The sequence below is a fragment of the Dipodomys ordii genome, unplaced genomic scaffold, assembly GCF_000151885.1.
Source record: "Dipodomys ordii isolate 6190 unplaced genomic scaffold, Dord_2.0 Scaffold227, whole genome shotgun sequence".
Classification (NCBI taxonomy): Eukaryota; Metazoa; Chordata; class Mammalia; order Rodentia; family Heteromyidae; genus Dipodomys; species Dipodomys ordii.
Genome location: NW_012267443.1, coordinates 2,249,993 through 2,273,463, shown reverse-complemented (window position 1 = coordinate 2,273,463; position 23,471 = coordinate 2,249,993). Strand labels below are relative to the sequence as shown.

The following is a 23,471-nucleotide window of genomic DNA, read 5'->3' as shown; positions in this document are numbered from 1 at the left end:
AGTGATAAACATAGAAAGGCTGGTTTGAGATGGAGGTGATAACTCTGGGAAAAAAATCCTTAAGAGGGGGCAGGGATGTAGTTCAGGGGCAAAGCACTTCCCTAGCAAGTACAATGTCCTGGGTTCAATCCCCAGTACTAAAAAGAAAAGACCAAAAAAAAAAAAACTTGAAGGAAAGGAAAAGAAATTGCCAATGCATCAGAGATAGTATAGAGACTTATAGAATAATGTGTAAGGCAATAATGGCTCTTCCCCTCATGAGTGTTAATGTATTAACTATGCTTTTCATATACTATGCTTTTCATGAATAATTTATATATATCCAAGCAGGTATAGGGAAGCATAGAAAACTGCGCGCTTTCTTCAGGATCTTAAATGGGATTACAATAACATATGTGTGCACACACACACATAAACACTATACCATGGTGTTTTACTGTTACAGGCAGTGATTCATGTGAATACCTTCTCTCAAGTGGCAGATTCCTTGGAGAAAAAGTTTGGCAGCCTCACAGTTGTATGATGCATAAATACAAAATCAAGTAAGATGCTTTTCTTCCTCCCTACCCCCTTCATGGGTCTTAATATCTAATGGAGAGAGAGTGGTGAGGGAGAGTACAATATTGTCTTCTCTTCCTTCCTCTTCCCTTTCCTCCTCTTTTCTTCCCTCCTTTTTTTTTTTTTTTTTTTTTGATGCTGGTACTAGAGCTTGAACTAGAGCCCTCACATACAGCTTTTTTGCTCATGGCTGACAAACTCTATTATTTGAGCCATGCTTCCAGTTCTGGCGTTTTGTTGGTTAATTGCAGATAAGAATCTCTCAGATTTGAACTTCTCAACTGGTTGTAGACTGATCCTTCATTTTAGCTTCTGAGACCTAGTATTGTAGATGTGAGCTACTGGTACCTGGTAGTGTTTTTCTTTTTGTGGGATACATACTACCTGAATGATTCTAATAGAAGATTTTTGTCCTAAAGTATTAAAGAAAGGCCCTTGGCCAGGTGGCTTTATCTTTGGTAAATGAGGACAGGGACAAGGACCAAGTCCTATGAGCAGTGGCCTATTCCACTGTAACTTGGATACCTACCTTATGAAAGTTATTCTGAAATAATGGATATAAAGCATTTAATAAAGTTACAATACTCCTTAATTAATGACTGGGGGTTACTATAGTTGAGGATTATTTGGTAATAATTACAGAACTAGTAAGTTAAATAAATCTGGCCATCTACTTTCTTTTGTTTAAATTTAATTTAATTTTATTGTAAGGGTGATGTCAGAGGGTTACAGTTACATAAGTAAGGTAATGAATACATTCCTGGTCAGTTATCCATTCCCTTGTTTTCTCCCACTCACCTTGCCCCTCTAAAGTCTCCCCCCCCAGTAGTAAAGTTCATCTACTTTTAAATTAACATGACTAGACATGGCCTTTCTCCATTAAACTATGTGTTTTGAAATGCAAATATGTTGATTTTACCTATTAATACTTCTTTGTTGATTGCAGTGAAGCAAAGAACTGCCTTGTAGATAAACACATTGCATTTATTGGAGATTCCAGAATTCGTCAATTGTTTTATTCTTTTGTAAAAATAATTAATCCCCAGTTCAAAGAAGAAGGAAATAAGGTAAAATTCATTTACTTTCTTCTCTTAGATGTAGTTTTAGAAGTTTAATAGTTTTAGGAGGTATGTGCTGCTCTGGATTACCAGTAGGAACTGTAAAAGTTTTGCTTTGAGTTTTGGAAAAACAGGGAAAAGAAGGGTGGTTTGTTGTAATGGAGAATAAAAAAAAAAAGAAGTGGAGGTGAAGGTATTTATTATCGGACCTTAATTAACTTCAATGTTCTCAGGAATAATTTCTTGCCATAGACAAATTTACAAAAATTCCTTGAGACAACAAGGAATATCTCTATCCTCTTACTAATATCCTTGGCACATTTTCTTTTAGTCTCCTTTTTAAAAACACATACTTGTGAGCTTTACCACATGTAATTTTATATCTGGCTTTCCCCTCACCACTTATCATAATTCACCATGTTATTATATAATCAGCTTAAGTATCTTTCTAATAGCAGCATATTATTGAGTGGATATAATGGAATTTTATGTAATCTTCCCTTAAAATTTTATTTTTTAGTATTTTAAAATTTTTTTGCAATAAAAGAAGCACTATTGTACTCATATCTTTGTGCAAAAACTTTGCTTTTTAAATTTTTTTTTTTTTTTGGTTCCGGTCGTGGGGCCTGAACTCTGGGCCTGGGCGCTGTCCCTCAGCTCTTCAGCTCAAGGCTAGCGCTCTACCACTTGAGCCACAGCGCCACTTCCGGTTTTTTTCTTTTTGCTTATGTGGTGCTGAGGAATCGAACCTAGGGCCTCAGGCATGCAAGGCAAGCGCTCTGCCACTGAGCCACCTTCCCAGCCCGCTTTTTAAATTTTTTATATGGAATTTCTATAATACAACTGCTGAGTTTAAGGTAAAGATATTAAAATTGATTATCTTGCCAGATTGTTTCAGTTTCTATTCTTAATTAGCAGTGTATATTGACACCTACCATGTTGGCAATATATGTCACCATTTTTCTGATTCAGAGTGATCAGCCTATAAATGAAAACTAATGATACCTTTCTGTTGTTTTCTGGTATGTTTCTCTTTTTTTTTTTTGTTGGTCATGGAGCTTGAACTTAGCTTGGGCGCTGTTCCTGAGCCCTTCAGTTCAAAGCAAGTGCTCTACCACCTGAGCCATGTGCCACTTCTGGTTTTCTGGTGGTTAATTGTAGATAAGAGTCTCACAGAGTTTCCTGCCTGGGTTGGCTCTGAACTGCTATACTCAGATCCTAGCCTACTGAGTAGCTAGGATTACAGGCATGTACCACTGGTGCCCATCTGTTTCTCATTTTTTTTTTTGTCTTTTCTTTTTTGGTACTGGGGATCGAACCCAGGACGTTGAGCTACATCCCAGCCCTTTTACAAGGATTTGTTACAAAAGTTCATTTTAAAATGAGAAACAGGGCTGGGATGTAGCTCAGTGGCAAGGCGCTTGCCTAGCAAGCGCAACGTCCTGGGTTCGATCCCCAGTACCAAAAAAGAAAAAAAAAAACAAATCCTTGTAAAATAGATAAGGATTAATATCTTTCTATGTTGTTAATAGTTAATTATATTTTAGTGAGTTAATATAACCTCTATAGATTTTAAGTGATCATCTTCTAATCCCTTTCTTCAAACAGTTTATCATTAGAAGTAGGGAACTGAAAGGGGCAAAAAATGAAATAAAAGACTGTATAGAGTTGTAGGAAGAGTAGCTCATCAACCTTTAATAAAAATTTGCCTGTATGGAACAACCTGGCCTTTAGTAAGTAGTTGAAAATGAGCTTCATGGCTAAGTAGCAATTCACATAGTGAAGATAATGGGTCCTTAATCCTCAGTGGCTCTTCCTTTTCAGAGTAATGAAAAACAATAAAGTCAGCTATTTGTAGACTTTTTAAGTGTAAATGTGTTTTCCATTAGTTTTATATATACAAAAATTAATGAAAATGTTTTAACCTTAATTTTAGGAACAGAACTAGCTTCTTATTGCCCCCTTCTACTTCTCTCTATTCAGAGCTTCTAATCTGAAACCATTTCTATCTTTTGTTTTTGTTTTGATGGTATATACCGCTACACTCATCCTATTTTATTTTGAACCATATATATTATATATGTTTAAATCAATAGAAACAACTAGAGTTATTTTTTTAGTATTCTATCTAGCTTTCCCCCCCTCTTTCAGATTGAATGTATTAGTAATAGATATTTGGTGCATAAAAATACATTTTAAAATAACAGCTAAAGGGAAACATGTTTGTTCTATACATTTGCATATATATACAAACTTACATGTGTTATCTCCTTTATTATGGCAGCATGAAAACATTCCTTTTGAAGATAAGATTGCTTCAGTTAAAGTGGTAAGTTCATGTACTAGTAAGATAAATGTGATAATATTGATATTGTTATTTATAAATGTGATAATATTGATATTGTTATTTATAAATAAGCTTATATTTCAGCTACTACTTTGTATATACTAAGTAGTTTTCAATGTGATCTTGAGAACAGATACACACAGCAAGACAATGGAGTAAATGTTTATGTAGTTGTTTTATGTAATGAAGTAGACTATTTGGTTAAACCTTTATCCAGGAGAAAATAATCTTGTGTAGTAATTTGAAATCCATCATTCTGGGATTAGTGATTATAAAAGAATATATACAAATTTGCAGTCATATATACAAATTTCCAAGTCATAATGAGAATTCAGTAGGTATCAGGACAGAAACGTTCTTGGTCTACTAGTAGTTTCAGGTCTTAGAGAGCAAGGGCAGAAGTAGCATAAACTAGGGCAGACAGGTGATAAATATTCTCTACCTTCTCAGCATTTTTGGATTTTATTCTGAGAGCATTCATAAAAGGGGTATGAAACGATGAGATTTAATTTTTAAGATTTCTTTTGGAGAAATTAATTTCTTGAGCTATAAGTATATTTTAGATATGAGGCCCTTGTCTGCTATATGGCTAGTAAAGATCTTCTCCCAGTCTGTGGGCTTTCTGTATCTCTCACTAGCTGTGCCCTTTGCCATGCAGAAGCTCTGCAATTTCATGCAATCCCATTTGTCCAACCTTTCTTTGATTTGTTGTGTTTCTGGGTCTTTATTAAAAAAGTTTCAACCTTTGCCAAGGAGCCCTAGTGTTTCTCCTATTCCTTCCTGTAGTATTTTCAGGATATCTGCATTTACCTCAAGGTCTTTGATCCATTTGGAATTGATTCTGGTGCAGGTTGATATATAAGGATCTAACTTTAGTTGTCTACACATGTTTAGCCAATTCTTCCAGAACCATTTGTTGAATATGCTGTCTTTCTTCCATCCTAATTTTTTGTCTCCCTTGCCAAAAATTAGGTGGCCATGGGCCTGTGGGTTCATTTCTGGGTCTTCAGTTCTATTCTATTGGTTCTCAGGCCTGTTCTTGTGCCAATACCAAGCTGTTTTTATTAAGCCACGTAAGCCAGACCCAAAGAAAAGTAGGTTTCATGGTGTCCCTCATTTTAAGAACTAGAATATGTCTATGATATTCCTAACAAGGGATCTCAATAACCCAATTACTAAGTTCATAGGACCATACATAATGAAGAGTATCAACTTGAACTCCAAGATATGGAAACAAGAGGTTCTTATTATGTCCTATATGTGGTTATTTTTTTTCTTTTCTCTTAGTTTTCTATACCTTGTGTCCTATATATAAGATTTTTCCATCTGTGGAAGGGAAAGGTAATCACAGAAACAGCAGGACAAAGGATGAACTAATGCAACATTGATATTCACTTGAGACTATGTTGGATATGAACCTTACAACTTGGGGGGAAGGGAATTACGAGGGGTAAGCAGAAACAGATGAGTAATGGGGTAACAGTGTTTAAAAACAAATGTACTCATTACCTTATGTAACTGTAACTCCCATGCTCATCACCTTTTCAATAAAGATAAAAACTTTTTTTAAGAAAATATTCAGCTAGGTGCCAGTGGCTCATATCAGTAGTCCTGGCTACTCAGGAGGCTGAGATATAAGGATCAGGGTTCCAAGTCAGTCTAGGCAGGAAAGTCTCCATGAGACTCTTATCCCCAATTAACCACTCAAAAAGCCAGAAGTGGAGCTGTGGCTCAAGTGGTAGAGCACTAGCCTTGAACTGAAGATCTCAGGGACAGCGCCCAGGCCCAGAGTTAAGCCCTACAATGGACAAAAAAAAAAAAAAAAGATAAGAAAAAAGAAAATATTCAGGCTAAGTATGGAGAGTAGATGAGGTGAAAGTGGACATAGGAACTATTATTAGACATCTCATTGAGATTGAGATGGGAGGTGATTATGTACTTTGTGAGAGACTTAATATTTGTTTTTGAGTGGTGCTAAATAAGAATATAGTTTACTGTTTTATTTCTAACATTTCTCTTTCAGGATTTTCTATGGCATCCAGAAGTTAATGGGTCTATGAAACAGTGTATCAAAGTGTGGACTGAGGTCTGTATTTGAAAACATAGGTCTGTTTTTGAGGAACCAAATTTAAAAAGCTTGTGAAGAAGTTTTGTTTTTATCTTTTTTACGTGCCTATTCAACTCAACTCACCTTTTTTACATAGCTTAGCTTTTTTAGCATTTCCCTGATAGGTGTTGACTCAGTAGCTCTGCCTCATTGCCACTGGTTAGACTATGTTCACACTAGACTTTCCAGATGTAAAATTGTCTGTTCCTGCTATATCTTAGTTAATTCAAACCTAACCAATCAAGCTAGGTATGGAATCTGTAATCTGAGCACTTGAGAGGCTGAAGCAAGCAGATACTAGATTATGGAAGATAGTGTAAGCTATATTTTATCAGCCTGGTTTTTTTCCTACTTTTAAATATTTCAGGGTTTATTTGCTAAAAATAAGGACCTTGATTTATTTTATTTTTTAGGGCATTTGAGAGAGATTGAAACTTTTAAGTGGAAGAATAGCAGTATGGTGGAATACTGGGAGGAAATTGGGCTAAACTGTGAGGAAACTGGCAATTTAGATTTAATTCTTAAGTGAATAATAGTCATTAAGAAGTCAGAGCTACTTAGGTAGACTGGGGAAGTCTTGGTATGGATTAAAGTGATATTTGAAGTTATTTGAATGGAAGGAATTTAAGAGATTAAGGAGAAGACTTCATTACTGAGAAGATCCTGAGAAGTGGAAGTAGAAAGGGGTGGGAAGAAAATCAAGAGAGGAAAAACTAACATCAGTAGCAATAACTTTTTAACATATGGGATATGTAAAAGGTGAGTAATAAAGGAGTGTCACTTTAAAGAGATAAGGTAGAATGAAACTCAGGGGACTGTCAATTCCAAATTCATTAGTAGCCTGTTTAAATGAATAGTGAAGTTCAAATTAAATCTTGTTAAATTGAGGCATGATGTGAGGAATTAGCAGGCTGAGGACAGAATGCTTTTTAATGTAATCTGTTGACTAAGGGTGTGAGGGGAAAACTTGTAAGACTGTTAGATTGACTATTATCTTAGCTACTTAGAAGGTGGTCATTGTGAGGAACAGTCTTCCAGGCCAGCCTAAGCAAAAACATATTGAGAACTCAGCTACTGGAAGGTATAAGTATGAGGACTGTGGTCTCAGGCCGGTTCTGAACAAAAATATATATAAAGCAAAAGAGGTCTGGGTGCGTGGCTCAAGTGGAGGCTCTAAGTGTTTGAATTCAAGTTCTAGTTCTGCCATAAACAAACAGACAAATAAATAAGTAAATCGATGGACAGAAAGAATTTTTTTTGAGAATAAGAATGATTTAATATAGAAGGAAGGAGAGTAGAGAAGCAGTACAAGATTGATATTGTCAGTTAGAGGAGATAACTCATGGATCAAAGTTTCAGAAGTGAAAAGAGAGAATCTGGAGAAGAAAGGGGGACTCATTTCTTTACTCCCCTCTGAAAAGAATGTGGAGATGAAGAAGTTGTAAGAGTAGGGCAGGAAGGAGGAGCACTTATACATTTCCTCTTTGAACTTGAGAATTAAGATGTTATGCTGAGGAGAAGTACAGTCACAGCCTATATAAGGAAGATGAAGAAAGGGAGCTGTTTCTGAATGAGGACAAAGGAAAGAAATTCTTTTATACTGTGAAGTAAAGCTTGTTAGACTAGAAATAGTTTTCCATGACTCTGAACATATATTACTTTTATAATGAGAATGTAGCAGTATTTTGTGTGGTTTTAAAATAAAATTTCTTGTTTTTTGTTTCTTATGAACATTGATATAATATCAGATCTTTGATCTTTGGTGTAGAAAGTGCAGTGACCTCAGAAGTTAGATGATTAAAGTTCTGAGTATTCCTGACATAATATCAGTAGTTCTGAATGTATTTTATAGTATATATACACCATCTTCCTTGGTAACCTATGGGGCATAAGAATCTATATTGAAATAGCTTAAGAGAAAGTATTTAGTAGACTATTCACTGCTCTGTAATTATAATACACACATACATATATATACTATTATACTAACAATACATACTGTATTATAAATACTACAATTGGTAGGTTAGTGTGAATTTCCAAGTATTTTTTTCTGCTTCCAATCTTTAATAATTATCAATTTAGTTAGCTTTCCCAGAAGATTTTGTTTCCTTAGGGAGCTGACCTTGTATTTTACTTAACACTTACACTATATACCCTATAAGCATCCATGAGTATCTTTTAATTTATTGACATAATACACTAGAGCTTTACGCAAAGCAGTTTGCTCACAGTTCAGAATACTGTTGTCTTGTTTAAAACTCAGTATTTTCCCCCTAAGAACAGCAAAAGAGTAACCATGTATGCTTTATGCTATGCTATGTAGCCATATAGCCCTGTCATTGGATTTTAGACATCTAATGTATTGTAACCAGAACCCAGTAGGAAATTCTAGCAAATTAAGTTGCACTTAGAAGAAGCAGAGTTTGTATTTTAAGGAAGAAGTAAAGGATGTAATTGGTGTTCAACACATTTATAAAGGTTTTCTTCCTATAGGGTTCTGTTGCAAAACCCCATGTGATTGTAGCAGGAGCAGCCACAGTAAGTACTCTTTTTTGTTCTGACCTAATAATCTGTGTTTCACACCTGAGGACATGTAAAGAAAAAAGGTAATTTATGTAAATGGAATACTTGGCTGTGTTTGTACTTTAATTCCTATTCAAATCAATCAGACTAGGGAATAATAATAAAAGATTTGAATGAACTTAGTAAATATAGTGTTAAAGCTCGATATTATTATATCTAGACTTATTCTTGAATGATATACATTGAAAGTCTTTATAACTGCCTTCATATACTTAATGAAATAATTTGACCAAATGTTGTTAAATGTTAACTAAAATGGGAATTGCAATAAAATTATAATCGTAATTATATTAGGTAAATTATATACTTGAAAGTCTCTATGATAAATACTGAATTAATGCCTAATTATTACTTGTTAGTGGTCCATCAAGATTCACAATGGTAGCAGTGAAGCACTTTCTCAGTATAAAATGAACATTACCTCCATAGCACCACTTTTGGAAAAATTGGCCAAGACCAGTGATGTTTATTGGGTTTTACAAGGTAAGAAATGAGTAATGAAAAAGTGTCATTTTGTATACATCTTAAGGCATGGCTTTTTATTATCTCTTGTTTCAGGAGTCGGAATTAACTGCTTTATGAAAACAAATTTTGAGTAAGGTTTACGAGATTAGAATAAAGTAGATTTTGCTGTTAAATTTTCAGAAGCAGACTAATAAATATGAGTATAAAATAAATTTTAAAAATCCTCTAAGGAACCTGAGCAGGCAGAGTGACTGCAGAAAGAGAAATCCTAAAGGCAAATAGCATGTTTACTTGCGATTCTTTTTAACAAAGTGTATTTATTGTGGTTGGAAAATACAGAGAAAATTATTAATAATGTTCATATTAGAATCACTAGAAGTAAATATTCTTTTGAATTCACAGAGCATTTAAATTAATATCAGCTAGTTTATACTTTGTAATGAAATTCTTCAAGAGGAAGTAGGCATTAGGTCAACTCAGTTCAGGAATTTATTCAATTTTCATTTCTTAATTCTTAACACAGTATGAAATGCCTTGGATGTTTTAGTAATTTGAATTGTTTGTCAGAAACTCTTAAGATTATTTTCAAGATGAATATGAAGGGGAATGAAATAAGAAAGTATACTGGTAACCTGTTCCTCAGGTCCTGTTTATTCACAAACTCACTGGTAACCTTTTTCTTACTAAAAGGAGAAAAAGTAAACTAGTATTACTTGTAATAAGTAATAGACTAGACAGACCTCAGTCCTCTGTATTATGCCTAAATTGTGAGAACAAAATTTACAGAGTTAATTAGTAACAGGAAAGAAAAAGATTGGCTGTTATTCTTTATTAGTCTTCAATAATTCAATTTAAATTCTTGTTTTCAGATGCAAAATTTTAAAACTCTTAAGACATGTTGGAACATAAAAATGTTTCACCAAAGCTGTGTATGTAAAGGAGAGACAAATATTTCTTAAAATTGAGGAAGCTGTTGGTTGACTCAAAATTTGAATATAAGCAAGAAAATCTATTGTAAACCTTGGCCAGCATTATGCAGAAAGTTAATATTTAGTTCCTTGGTATAATCTGGACTTTTATGAACAAAATATTGAATGTAGATCAACTAATTTGTATGATTATAGTTTCTACCTATAAAGATTTTTAAAATTTGTTTTCAAAAATGTGTTTTCAGGGCTGGGAAGGTGGCTCAGTGGTAGAGCGCTTGCCTTGCATGCCTGAGGCCCTGGGTTCGATTCCTCAGCACCACATAAACAAAAAGAAAAAAGCCAGAAGTGGCGCTGTGGCTCAAGTAGTAGAGCGCTAGCCTTGAGCTGAAGAGCTGAGGGACAGCGCCCAGGCCCAGAGTTCAGGCTCCACGACAGGACCCCAAAAAAAAATAAATTAAAAAAAATGTGTTTCACACACAGATCCTGTTTATGAAGATCTATTAAGTGAAAATAGGAAAATGATCACTAATGAGAAGATAGATGCATACAATGAAGCTGCAGTCAGTATTTTGAATAGTAGCACCAGAAATTCTAAGTCAAATGTTAAGATGTTTAGCGTTTCCAAATTAATTGCTCAAGAAACAATTATGGAATCTTTGGATGGCTTACATCTTCCTGAATCAAGCAGAGAGACGGTAAGAATATGTTTGTTGGTAAATGGAGACTATGATTTTTATTCGTTATAGATTAACCTGTTTATAATAGTATATTTTAAATTGTATTTTAAATTACTCATAGTGTATTTAAGGATGTATCTGGAAATATTTTTGCTTTTTAATTATCTAGTTGACCATATAAGAAATAAGAGTTCAGTATACTTAAAAGTAGAAGCTATGGAAGGGAGAAAAATTAAACTTTGTTTATAGAGTGCTAATCACTGTTAATACATATTCTCCTATATAAAATCTGTAAATTCCAGCAGAGTATGATGGCTTACACCTATAATCCTAGCAATCCTCAAGAGGCTGACATCAGGAGGACTGCAGTCCAGGCCAGCCTAAGCATTAAGCAAGGCCTAAAAATAATGAAAGCAAAAAGGAGTGGAGGTGTGGCTCAGCAGTGGAGCGCCTGCTGAGCAAGCGTGAGGGCCTGGGTTCAAACCCTAGTACTGTAAAAACAAAGAAAAAAAAACCCTATATGTTTCTTAGCATACTCTGGAAAAATACTGCTTTATGCTATCCTTGCCTTAAACCTTATGATTACGGAATTAAACTTCAGAAAAGAGCACACATTTTAATCCATAAATAAATTTTTAAAATTTTCTTAGAGTTGTTATACTTAAGTGTTATTTTAGATACAGAGTAGATATTGAATGTAATCCAGGTTGACTGCTAGGGATTTATTTATATTAACTGTGAAAGAATTTCAGTTACAACTTTCACACATAGTAGAATAGATAGTTCCTGTTTTCTTTTTCTCTTAGAAAGCAATGGTTCTTAACTTTTTATGAGGCTCTCATGAACCACTTGAATATCTGATTTAAAAGCAGAGATTCTGGGGCTGGGAAGGTGGCTCAGTGGTAGAGTGCTTGCCTCACATGCATGAGGCCCTGGGTTCAATTCCTCAGCACCAACCACATAAGCAGAAAATGCTGGAAGTGACACTGTGGCTCAAATGATAGAGCACAGCCTTGAGCTGAAGAGCTGAGAGACAGCACCCAGGCCCAGAGTTCAGGCCCCATGACTGACCAAAAAAAAAAAAAAAAGCAGAGATTCTATTCCTCTCCTTCAAAAAAACATACAAATATGTTTGCTAAGAATTAAGAATTTTGCTATGACAGTTATTTTATATTCTTTTTCACTACTAAAAACTGGGGCCCTATGTGGAGTCTTTTTTTTCAAATTTTTTATTGTGATTAAGTGGTTACATAATTTCCCAAATTTCACAGTATTGTGGGATAGTGAAGCTTAGTTAAAGTCACAAACACATTCTAACTTTCATAGAACAAATTGTCTATCATGGTCTATAACATTTATGAGTTCTATGAGCTTTGTAATACAGTTATTTCTTCCACATTTGTCATATGTAATTTCTTTTGTTTTGCATAGCATCAGCTGTTCCCTCCCTCCCATCACTGCCATTGAGTTGCTTAGTTCATTTTGGTCAGGGTCCAGTGCAGTTGATGGGTCCCGCTGTTGTATGTTTTTCCCTGATTCCCTCTAGTTCTGTATTGTCCTCCTGGATTCCCTCCGGTGTGCACATATATATCATACATGTGATCAGCAGCATGGGAGTTATTTAGTAGTGATTCAACCAGATGAGTGGAAGTCCTTTGTTTCTTAAGTCCTGTTAATTTTGTGTATCACCTAACATTTTGGATTTAACATCCACTTATCAGGGAGACCATGTGCTGTTTGTCTCTTTGCACTTGGCTTCTATGTGGAGTCTTTTGAGGAACCTCCATACTGCTTTCCAAAGTAGTTGAACAAGTTCTTCTCCCATGGTATAACCCCCGTTTTCACTGTATCTGATTCCACTGTCCTGCATCTTGTATATACATTTTTCTAATTTGGGGAGGGGAAGAGATATAACAAAATTCTGAAATAAAGATACAGGTTGACCCATTGTAACAATAAGATGTACAAGACACTATATTGAAAATGAACTTTACAATTTGGGCAGGGGGGGTGCGGGGGGGGTGCGGGCGGAACACAAAGGGTAGGGGAAACACAAAGGATGAGGTAACAATGCTTGATAGGAAATGTACTCATTATCCTACTCATGTACCTGTAACCTCTCTATATAGTATTTTTACAATAATATATATTTTCATATGTATATATACATATGAAAAAAGCTGGGGCCCTATAGTCTGGTATCTTTTGTTTTGAAATTCTGCTAATTCAAACTCTGGCCCTTGACATCTGTCAGTATCTATTTTGTTTAAATTCAAGGTGTGATCCTTGAGCTTTTTGACTTTGGTGCTCTGCCACTTGAGCACAGCTTACTTCCAGCATTTTTTCTTTTTTTTTTCTTTCTTTCTTTTTTTTTTTTAGGATGGTTAGTTGGATAAAAGAATCTCATGGATTTTTCTGCCTTGGCTGGCTTTGAATCACTATCCTCAGATCTCTTCCTCCTGAGTTGCTAGGATTACAGGTGTGAGCCACCAGTGCATGGCATGTTAGAATTTTTTTTAACCAAAGGTCATGATTCATTAGTAACCATGAAATCCATGGGGGTTTGTGTGGCATTTTTTTCCCCATGTGGTTATTTTTATTTCCTTGAAGAATGGAACCATAGAATATATTCCAAATAGTAAGGAGAGAAATTGTTTCCTGTAAATATTTCCTAGGTCACATCATAAACAAATTTCTTATTATGAATCATAACCAGAAATTTGAAACACCCTGAACTAGCTATTACAAATTGAAGGAATACTATTATGTGTGCATGACTGCTTGAAATATGGTTGCAAAAGTGTTGAAAACTCAAAAATATTCACAGGAGAAAATCAAATATGAAATACATCACTGACAAGATAATAACCAAATAACTTGATTTGTTCACAGAGTGCCATGATTCTTATGAATGTGTATTGCAATAAGATTTTGAAGCCTGTAGATGGTTCCTGTTGTCAACCTCAGCCTCCTCTTACTCTCATACAGAAGCTAGCTGCTTGTTTCTTCACGTTATCTATTATTGGATATTTGATTTTTTACATTATTCATCGTAATGCTCATCGGAAGAATAAGCCTTGTACTGATTTGGAAAGTGGAGAGGAAAAGAAAAATATTATCAATACCCCTGTGTCTCCATTAGAAATACTTTTACAGTCTTTCTGCAAACTTGGCCTAATTATGGCTTATTTCTATATGTGTGACCGTGCAAATCTGTTTATGAAGGAAAACAAATTTTATACTCATTCATCTTTCTTTATTCCCATTATCTATATATTGGTTTTGGGAATATTTTACAATGAAAATACAAAAGAGGTAAGAATCAATTTTATTTTAGCTCACGTTATCCATCTGATCTCATAGTAAAATCTAAGTTAAATATTATTTACTATGCCAGAATATTCAAACATGTATACAAATGGGGGTTAAGGAATTTCACTTACTGAATTTTTTTTTTTTTTAGTTTTAAAAATTATCCTTAGCCAGGCGCTGGTGGCTCATGCCTGTACTCCTAGCTACTTAGAAGGCTGAGATCTGAGGATCACAGATCAAAGCCAGCCCAAGCAGGAATATCCAGGAGACTCTTATCTCCAGTTAACCACCACAAAACTGGAAGTGGTACTTTGGCTCAAGTGCTAGAGCGTTTGCTTGAGCTGAATTGCTCAGGGACAGAGTACCATGCCCAGAGATCAAGACCCATGACTGACCCCCCCCAAAAAAAATTATCCTTAAATAGTTGTACAAAAAGATTTTAATTCAACATGTTAATTTATGAGTATAGTACATCTTGATCATTGTCACACCCATTCTATCATTCCCCCCCCATAAACATTTGCTTTTCAAAATAATATGGAGGAAATTCAGAATCAAGTGAAAGGTTATAAAAAGTTGGAAAGTATGACCTGTGGGAAAAAATCTTGACTTAGTGTTAATATTGCCTGCTTAGAGATGGAGAAGGTGGGAAGACTTTTGATGTTATACTCACCTTCACATGCTAGGTACTATTTAATATCTCATGTATATACAAATATATATGTAATTAAATATATTGTTCTATATAAATACATATAATTCCAATATGTACAAACATGTTATATTTATTAATCAGGCAAATCTCCCCAAAATTCAGAACTTAAATAATGATGTAATGACTACACATGATATTTTTAATTTCTTAATTCAAAATTGCTGTCATTGCTCAGAATATTAGTGTAACTTTTGTGGAATGAGTGATTTAATTTGAATTAAGTTCTATCGTCAAAAGTAATTTTCAAATGAGAATGATTAATCTGTTCTTTATCTCCAATAAAAGCATACTAGGGAAAATATAATAGTAGACCCTTATTCTCAATAACGTATGAGAATTGTAAAATAATTTTTAACTCTGAAATTCCAAAATTTTGTTATCAAATATCATTTTTAGATCTTCAAATACATCTGTCATGTTTAAATGCGATTTTAATGTAAAACTGTAAAAAATCAACTAAGTTCTTCAAAATCTCTGTAGTTTATAGTTATTTTTCAAATTATATTTAAAATAGCTTAATTTCATGTTTTAGCATGAAATGAAAGGTGTTTAACTCTCTTCCCCACCAAGATTCTTCTTATGGAAGTATTACTTTTGATGTGTTTTAAGAATATATAATATATATAATCCAAAGAATTACTTCTTGGTGAATCTTTAAACAGATTTTGGTTCCTTTATGCAGACTAAAGTATTAAATAGAGAACAAACAGATGAATGGAAAGGCTGGATGCAACTTGTGATTTTAATTTATCATATCTCTGGAGCAAGTACAGTAAGTAATCTGAATTTAAGTTCAGATGATACAAATCACTTTACTGCTTCTTAAAGGGTACTTTTTGTTTTCTATTTTCTCTGTTGTTTAGAGAGCCGTTTGATTTCCACTTAATCATTTTACCTTTTCACTCTTCTTCTGATTTTGTGCATCTATAATTCTAAAGCAAAATGAGTTTTGTTCAAGAAGACAAGGGAATAATTCATTTGAATTGACTTATCTTTAATGCTAGCATTGTAGAAGTAGCTGAAGGGCTGTATATTTTAGGCCACATTTTGTTGTTGTTGGTGGTGGTGGTTGTGGGTCTTGAACTCTGGGCTTGGGTACTGTCCTTCAGCTCTTCAGCTCAAGGCTGAAGAGAGCCACAGAGCCACTTCCAGTTTTCTGGTTTATTAGAGATAAAAGTCTCATGGACTTTCCTGCTCGGACTGGCTTTGAACCCCAATCCTCAGATCTCAACCTTCTGAGTAGCTAGGATTACAGGTGTGAGCCACCAGCGCCCCACCCAAGGCCACATTCTGAAGCACTTCTTCCTGCATGTAGTAGAAGACCCTGCTTTGGTGAGCCATTGCCCTTTGTATCTGGATGAAACTCTTTTCTTCCTGATCTGTGGCTACCCTTGAATATGGCAGGGTTAGAAGAAAATCTATTCTTAATTGTAACATTTTGCTGTAGTGCATTAAAAAGTTTTCTGTAGCTGAGCCTAACAACTTTTCACCTAGGCTTTCATAGTGAAGGTTCAAACTGACTGATGAAAACTTTTTTAGAGGAAATTTAAATTAGAAACTATTTGTAATTTGGGACTCCCAAACTGTTTTATTCCTTTATTTGTGAATATAAAACATATGTCCATGACTTTTCATAAACAGTATTTGAATCAGTGCTAAATTGACATAAGAGAGAAGTTATCAGAAAAGAACGTTTTGAAAATTACATAGCAGCACAGCAATAAGAAAGTAAATAATTTTTCATATATGTAAAAATTATCTCTTATTTCTAAAAATTGGTGATTTTATGGATGGTTTGAAAGATACAAAGTAATGGAATGACATGTACTTTTTACTGAAATTATATGGCTATAATATGTATACTTGTGGCAACAGCAGTAAGTTCCTGTGAACATTGAAGCTGTGAATAAGCTGGAGCTAGGGAATTTGAGTAGTTATTGTTGAGCTAAGACAGAGATACCTGAAGCAAGGAGAGATGGAGATGACAAGACTTAGTTTATAAGCCTACCTTGGAATTGAATGTTGAATTAGAGAAATACTGCTGACATATGAATAAAGACTGAGTTTCAGAGGAAAACATGTTTCGTTTTAAGAAAATACCATGTGGAGACATAATTAATTGCTGACATATTACAGGGTGATATCTCTATTAAAAAAATAGAATTCATGGAAGATTAAGTTTCTCAAGTCAATGATTCCAGATAGAATTTAGATCATAATAGGATGAAGATAATTTAGCTTTCTATTATAATCACTTACAAACCTAATATTCTAATATATCTTCTTAGATTACCTCCCAATTCATTCTAATTGACAAAAAAAAATACCCTGCTCTGGAAAGACATACTTTTCATTAACTGATCATTTGTAATGATTAATTACTATATCATTCTTCTGTTATATCACATTTTGTCATTAAAAATTACCTATATTGACAAACATTGTTAGTACAGTTTATATTTTGAGACTTTATTCCTGGATAGTTGAGAGATTAATCTCATTAAAAACTTTTAACTGCCATGGTTATTTTAATTACTTATTTTAATGTTTTGAGTAAAACATTTCAAACTTTGTGCCATATTTCATGCCAAAAGACAAACTATGTTAAAAATTGCAGAAGACTATTAAAATAACCCAGATGGTCTAGCAGATTGTGATTGTTGGTATATTTTCCTTTAAAATAAAATTTACATATCAAATATGTACTTCATTTAAAATGCTGTGAACTTAATAGAGAGAAAACCACTTGCTTGGTATTTGTTATTTTGTTTTTCCCTGTATTGTGTTTGTTTGTTTTTTTATTCTCAGAGTTTCATTAAGAAATTTGGAGAACCAGAAAAGAATAAAACCAGAGTCAGTCAAGCTCTTAAATCTTTTGTATTGAGAATGTTAAACATATTTTAAATACATACACAACAGATATATACATATATTGATATATAAATTAAATTTTGTTTTGATACTTGACTGATGAAAGATGAGAAGAAAAACCACTTATACTGAGACAGCCCCTAGATTTATTTTTTTTTTCAGTGCTAGGAATTGAACCTAGGAATGTGCACATTTTTAGCATATACCACTGGGCTATATCCTAGCCTTTGTTGAGAGTCTCAAAAATTCACCTTGCACTTGAAATCCTCTTGCTTTTCACCTCTAAAGTTCTGGGATTTTAGGTATATATGACCATATCAGATACATTTTCTTTAATTGTATACAAGAATAATCAGAGATGTTTAAATCTGAGTTCTAAAGTAGATGCTATTATTTTCATATTAATTTTCTTGGGTGTGGTGATGATAGTGTCGTCTTGTAAGAAGCTACCTCTCTTTCTACCAGTACCATAGCCAAATGCCTAGGAGTGCTGTCACATGCTCTACAACACTTAACATTTCTCAGCGTAGCTTGGTATTTTAGCTTTGTTACGGTTTAAAATATATTGTAGTAAAACTTTAACAGAAATGTTGCTTGAAATTTATAATAGACCAGCATTTGTAGGACCTTGAAATTGTTATAACAGTAAATTTCATTCAGTTAAGTGAATTGTATTTGCTGTTTAAATATATTTACCAGATTTCTCAGCTCAAGTCTCAAAGAACTTGAGAGCATGTTTTATGGAAAGTGGTTAAAGTAATTGGGAATGGCTAACATAGGTTTGACATCTGTTTCGAATACTTGAATGCAGATCAGATGTAAGAAAGGTTACCTATTATGGTAATCCATAGATTCATACATCTATGGATTTATTGCTATACTCTACTGTGGATCTATAGCTACACTCTACTGTAGTAACCAGTAGCTACATAAAGCTTTTGAGCATTTCAAATGTAGCTAGTCAGAACTGAGAATTATAATTAAAATAAACTAGTACTAAGTTTAAAAAACTTCATGTAAAAATAAAGTCTATCATCCCCTATACATACTGAAGTTACAATATTTTTATATATATTAAAGTAAATATATTTGTTAAAATTAATTTCATTTGTTTCTTTTAAATTTTTAAGTGTTCTGATAGCTACATTGACAGATGACTCCCATTTTATTTCTGTAGGACATAGCTGTTCTAGAGGACTGAAATTGTATCTTTTACAGATGGATTTCAGCTTTTAGTGAAAAAGAACTCTATAGTAGTTAATAATTGTCCAGCCAGTATTGGGGTTTTTGACCTGCTATGAAGGAGGATAATGTTTGATTAAGCAAAATTTGGGAAGGGAAGAATATTTTATGACTGACTAAACAGGTAAACAAGGTAGTTGGCAAGGGAATATAAGTGAGAAGACCAGTTTAGAGGATGTGGAATCTTAACAGTTCAGTTAAAATGGAGATGAGGAAAATTTATGATATATTTAAGTTTTTCTCCCAGAATATTAGTACCTAAAAATATAACTCAGCAAACATGCAAAAGATGCCTATACTCACTTTATTGTCATAAACAATATTTATGCTGGATACTTGCAAAGGTGATCAGATGAGTTTGTAAAATGGAACCCATAGAAATTTAGCAATTGCAAAGGCTAGGTATCACTCTACAAGCCTTTTAAAGATCATATTGTTTTATTTATTTATTTTTTTGTTGGTCATGGGGCTTGAACTCTGGGCCTGGGCGCTGTCCCTCAGTTCTTCAGCTCAAGGCTAGCGCTGTACCACTTGAGCTACAGCGCCTTCTGATTTTCTGGTGGTTTATTGGAGATAAGAGTTTCACAGACTTTTTTGCCCAGGCTGGCTTTGAACCGCGATCCTCAGATCTCAGCCTCCTGAGTAGCTAGGATTACAAGAGTGAGCCATCAGCACCGGGCCAAAGATCATATTTTAAAAATCAAAATAAGAAGTGGGCACAGTGACACATTGTTGTAATACCATAACTCACTTGCAGAAGCAGGTAGATCGTGAATTCAAGGCCAACTTGGGCTACATATTGAGCCTCTGTCTCAAATAAAATTTTAAGAAAGAAAAGAAAGGGAGGGAGCAAAGAAGGAAGGAAGGAAGGAAAAAAGGAAAAACAAAAAACAAATGCAGCAAGTATGTTGAAGAGATGGTGAACATACTGCTGAAAGTGATTGGTAGTCAGGTGAAATGTGTAAGACAATGAGAATTAAAGTAACATTTCCCATGATCCTTATACATTGAGTTGAAGTGTGTTGCTTTTTACCTTAGAAGTGAGGATGTGATTCTTTGCAACATCAGAGTAAATGATTTTAATGAGCTCCATCATGATGAAGACAGTAGGAGTATTAAACAGTTGTTTCATAGAAGAAAAGTTAGGACTGGAAGAGTGTCTCAAATGGTAGAGCACCAGCCACGCAAGCAAGCTTAAATGGTAGCCTTAAGTTTCAACCCCAGTACTATCCAAAAAACAAAGTGGAGGGGAGGGATATTTCTAAATTATGCTTAGATATGTTTTCTAAAATATTTATTTTGTTAGGTATTTTGTTAAGTATTAAAAGTAGTTATTTGGTTATTTTACTTACAAGTCTAAGACTTAAATTTTTAAGAAATAAATAGTGTTTGTTGTCTTGTTTTTCACCTCATATTAAGAAAATATGAAATCCAGTATAATCAGGATGTATGGTGGTTAATAATTGCCACTATTATACATTGAATTGCTCCTGGGTGCAAATTAATCTATAAAATTCCTTCTATATATTATTTCCTTTGTGTTTAATAAGAACTGTTTAATAAAGAAGGTAAAATTCTCATTTTGTGAGTTTGAAAACTTAATGTCCTATAGATAGAAGTAACAGAACTAGAATTTGAACATGTGTCCATCTGATTGCGAAGTCTATATTCTTGTAATCATTGCTATAATAATGTCTTGAGAATGTTTTCATTGAGTTAATACCAAATGAAAATGGTGTTTCTTTATAAACAAATATGTATGCTGATGTTTAAGTTATAATAATTCAAGGAATAGTTTATACCACCATATGTTTTACCTATTTATTCTTGTCAACAGTTTTTGCCTGTGTACATGCATATTCGAGTGCTGGTTGCTGCATATCTGTTTCAGACAGGGTATGGACATTTCTCATATTTTTGGATCAAAGGCGACTTTGGAATCCATAGAGTATGTCAGGTAGGAATTCATTGAGTTATTATGTTTTTCTTTCAATTTGACATGCTTCTATGCCTAACTCTTGAGGAAATATGAATAAGGTCAGTATAAGACTGAATAATTTGAATTTATGAAATAACATCAAAATTATAGTCTGATAATTTGAGATAATTTTTTGGTGAGAGGAGGAAAGTATCATTTAGATAATGTACAGTAGTACCACTGATATGCAAGTGACATTGTTGATTCATTTAGTTCAAACAAATATAGGTAGAGAGTTATTGTTACAAGTTGTTTCTCTGAAGAGTAGATAATCTTCAGCTAGTACATATTTTATTAGCTTTCTACCTTGTGCTAACTAGTTTTTAAACATTATATACCTTCTATTGCAATACTATTTCATGTTTACAGATAAGGAAACTAAGACTCAGAAAGATAATATAATCTGTCCATGGTTTCATAATAAGTGATATAGCACTAATAAAAATCTGTTCAAATATTGTTTTTAAAATGACTTCCAACTGATATCTGAGATGATGATAGCAAAGGCTCCAAAGACATTTTTTTTAAATTAGAGTAATATTACTTTGTAACTGTGACAACCCTCAGTTTAATCCCAATGGGATAAATCATAGTCAGACGAGAGATGAAATGGATACCCTTTTCTTGAGGTAATCCAATCTCTGCTTATAAACTATAGCTCTACAAAAGAGGTTTATGTTTTTTTTTCCCTTATATTTAACAAGATGATAGTTGAAGCTAGAGGACAGCTCAAGCTGGCACTTTGATGGGATTTAGTTAATATAAGGATATATAATTACAATGATTATACAAATATAATTAAAGATTAATAAAATATATTTATACAGTTATTTTTAAGGCCTCAATGTTAATACTCTGTCAGAAAGAAAATCTGTCTTTACTCTTGTATACCTGGAATAAAAACTATTTTCTTCTCTTTTTTCATAGGTCTTATTTCGTCTCAATTTCCTGGTAGTAGTGTTATGTATAGTAATGGATCGACCTTATCAATTCTATTACTTTGTCCCCTTGGTCACTGTATGGTTTATGGTCATATATGTTACTTTAGCACTATGGCCCCAAATAATTCAAAAAAAAGCAAATGGTAAATATACTCTTACTAATGTCAATAAATGTTCTTTCAATGTATAAAATTCCTTTTTAGTTGAGAAGCTTTTCTTTTTATTGAGATGTGTAGACATTCATGTATAGTTTTGACATTTTGAAGTTTTGTTCTTAAAGTATGTTTCTAAAATATTAGAGTAGTTCAGTGAAGATTATAATGACATAGTATGCAATACAGTATAACACTTGTAATACTGGTTTATATGTGGGTTCCCTCTAGCTAATACAGTAGTTTTCACATTTCCTAGTGTAATGCCAGAGTGTAACAGAGCTGGGAGAAGGAAAAACTAAATTCAACTTCAGCCAGCTATCTTGCCTTAGTATTTGACAGTTCTGATATATAGATATATATGCATATATAGAGAGAGAAAGAGAGTTTTTCAACTTTTCCTTTTTAAATTATCTTTTTTTTTTTTGGTCAGTTTTAGGGCTTGAACTCAGAGACTGGGCAGTGTTCCAGAGCCTCTTTGTGCTCTAGGCGAGTGCTTGAGCCATAATGCCACTTCCAGTTTTTGAGTGGTTAATTAGAGATAAGGGTCTCACTGGGATTTTTCTGCCTGGGCTAGATTCAAATTGGCAATCCTCAGATCTCAGCCTCCTAAGTAGCTAGAATTATAGGCGTGTGCTATAATCCTTTTTTTTTTAATTGTGAAAATTCTGTACAGAGAGGTTACAATTACATGGGCAAGATAGTGAGTACATTTCTTATCAAGCATTGTAGCCTCCTCCTTTGTTTACCCTTCCCAAATTACCTTTAAGTAATAGTACAGAGGGGTTTCAAGTCAGCATGTCACTTTGTAAGTGCAAAGCATCTTAATCAATGCCACCCTTTCCATCATTCTCCCCTATCTCTCCCATCCCTTCAAGTTCTCTGGTTCCATCTCCACATATATATATTGAATATTATGATTACATTCTCTTCCTCTTCTTTTCTCCATTTGTTAGCCCTCTGGAGTCTTTCAGTAAATACTTCTTATATCAAACGAAGTTTAAAGCACTAACATAAGTGCTAGATAAATATTTAAATTAAATAGTTAAATAGCTATTATCAACCTATCTAACATATAAGGCATAAAGAACTAAGTATCCCAAAAGTTTTCATATTCATATTTCCTATCACTTGTTACTGATCATATTCAAATTAAAGCCTTAATCATTTATTTATGTTAATGCTATTTTTCTTAAGATCATATCATTAAAATGAAATTTCCTTTGTTTGGAGAAATAATGCTTTTTTATTTTTAAAAGCACATTTGGCTTTTAGGCAAATATATATCAAAAACACTTTTTCATTGGATCTCACTATAATATCAGATAATTTTTCTGGAAAGAGTTGAAATGGTGTCTTTGGACAGCCTCTATAATGTAGTTTATCTACACAAACCTAACCTATTAGTTAATGTTTATAAAGATTTGAACACAATTTCAAATATATGTATGTTAAAATGTGTTTTGTGGTTGAATCCCATTAGAGAGTTTAGTCTTTCTTTAAGACTATAATATTTAAGCAATATTAATATGA

General features: G+C 33.6%; 1 protein-coding gene across 1 annotated transcript in view; it reads left to right on the top strand.

Moving 5' to 3' along the window:
- Positions 1-446: 446 nt before the first annotated feature.
- The window catches only part of Casd1 (CAS1 domain containing 1), a 35,513-nt gene continuing 12,488 nt past the window's right edge, over positions 447-23,471 (top strand). The window contains exons 1-11 of the mRNA XM_013035866.1: positions 447-542; positions 1,505-1,625; positions 3,901-3,945; positions 5,987-6,049; positions 8,567-8,611; positions 9,016-9,139; positions 10,531-10,745; positions 13,620-14,042; positions 15,437-15,526; positions 20,705-20,824; positions 21,773-21,929. Coding sequence (XP_012891320.1) covers positions 520-542; positions 1,505-1,625; positions 3,901-3,945; positions 5,987-6,049; positions 8,567-8,611; positions 9,016-9,139; positions 10,531-10,745; positions 13,620-14,042; positions 15,437-15,526; positions 20,705-20,824; positions 21,773-21,929 — 1,426 coding nt within the window. The 5' untranslated portion in view covers positions 447-519. The remainder of the gene's footprint in view (positions 543-1,504; positions 1,626-3,900; positions 3,946-5,986; positions 6,050-8,566; positions 8,612-9,015; positions 9,140-10,530; positions 10,746-13,619; positions 14,043-15,436; positions 15,527-20,704; positions 20,825-21,772; positions 21,930-23,471) is intronic.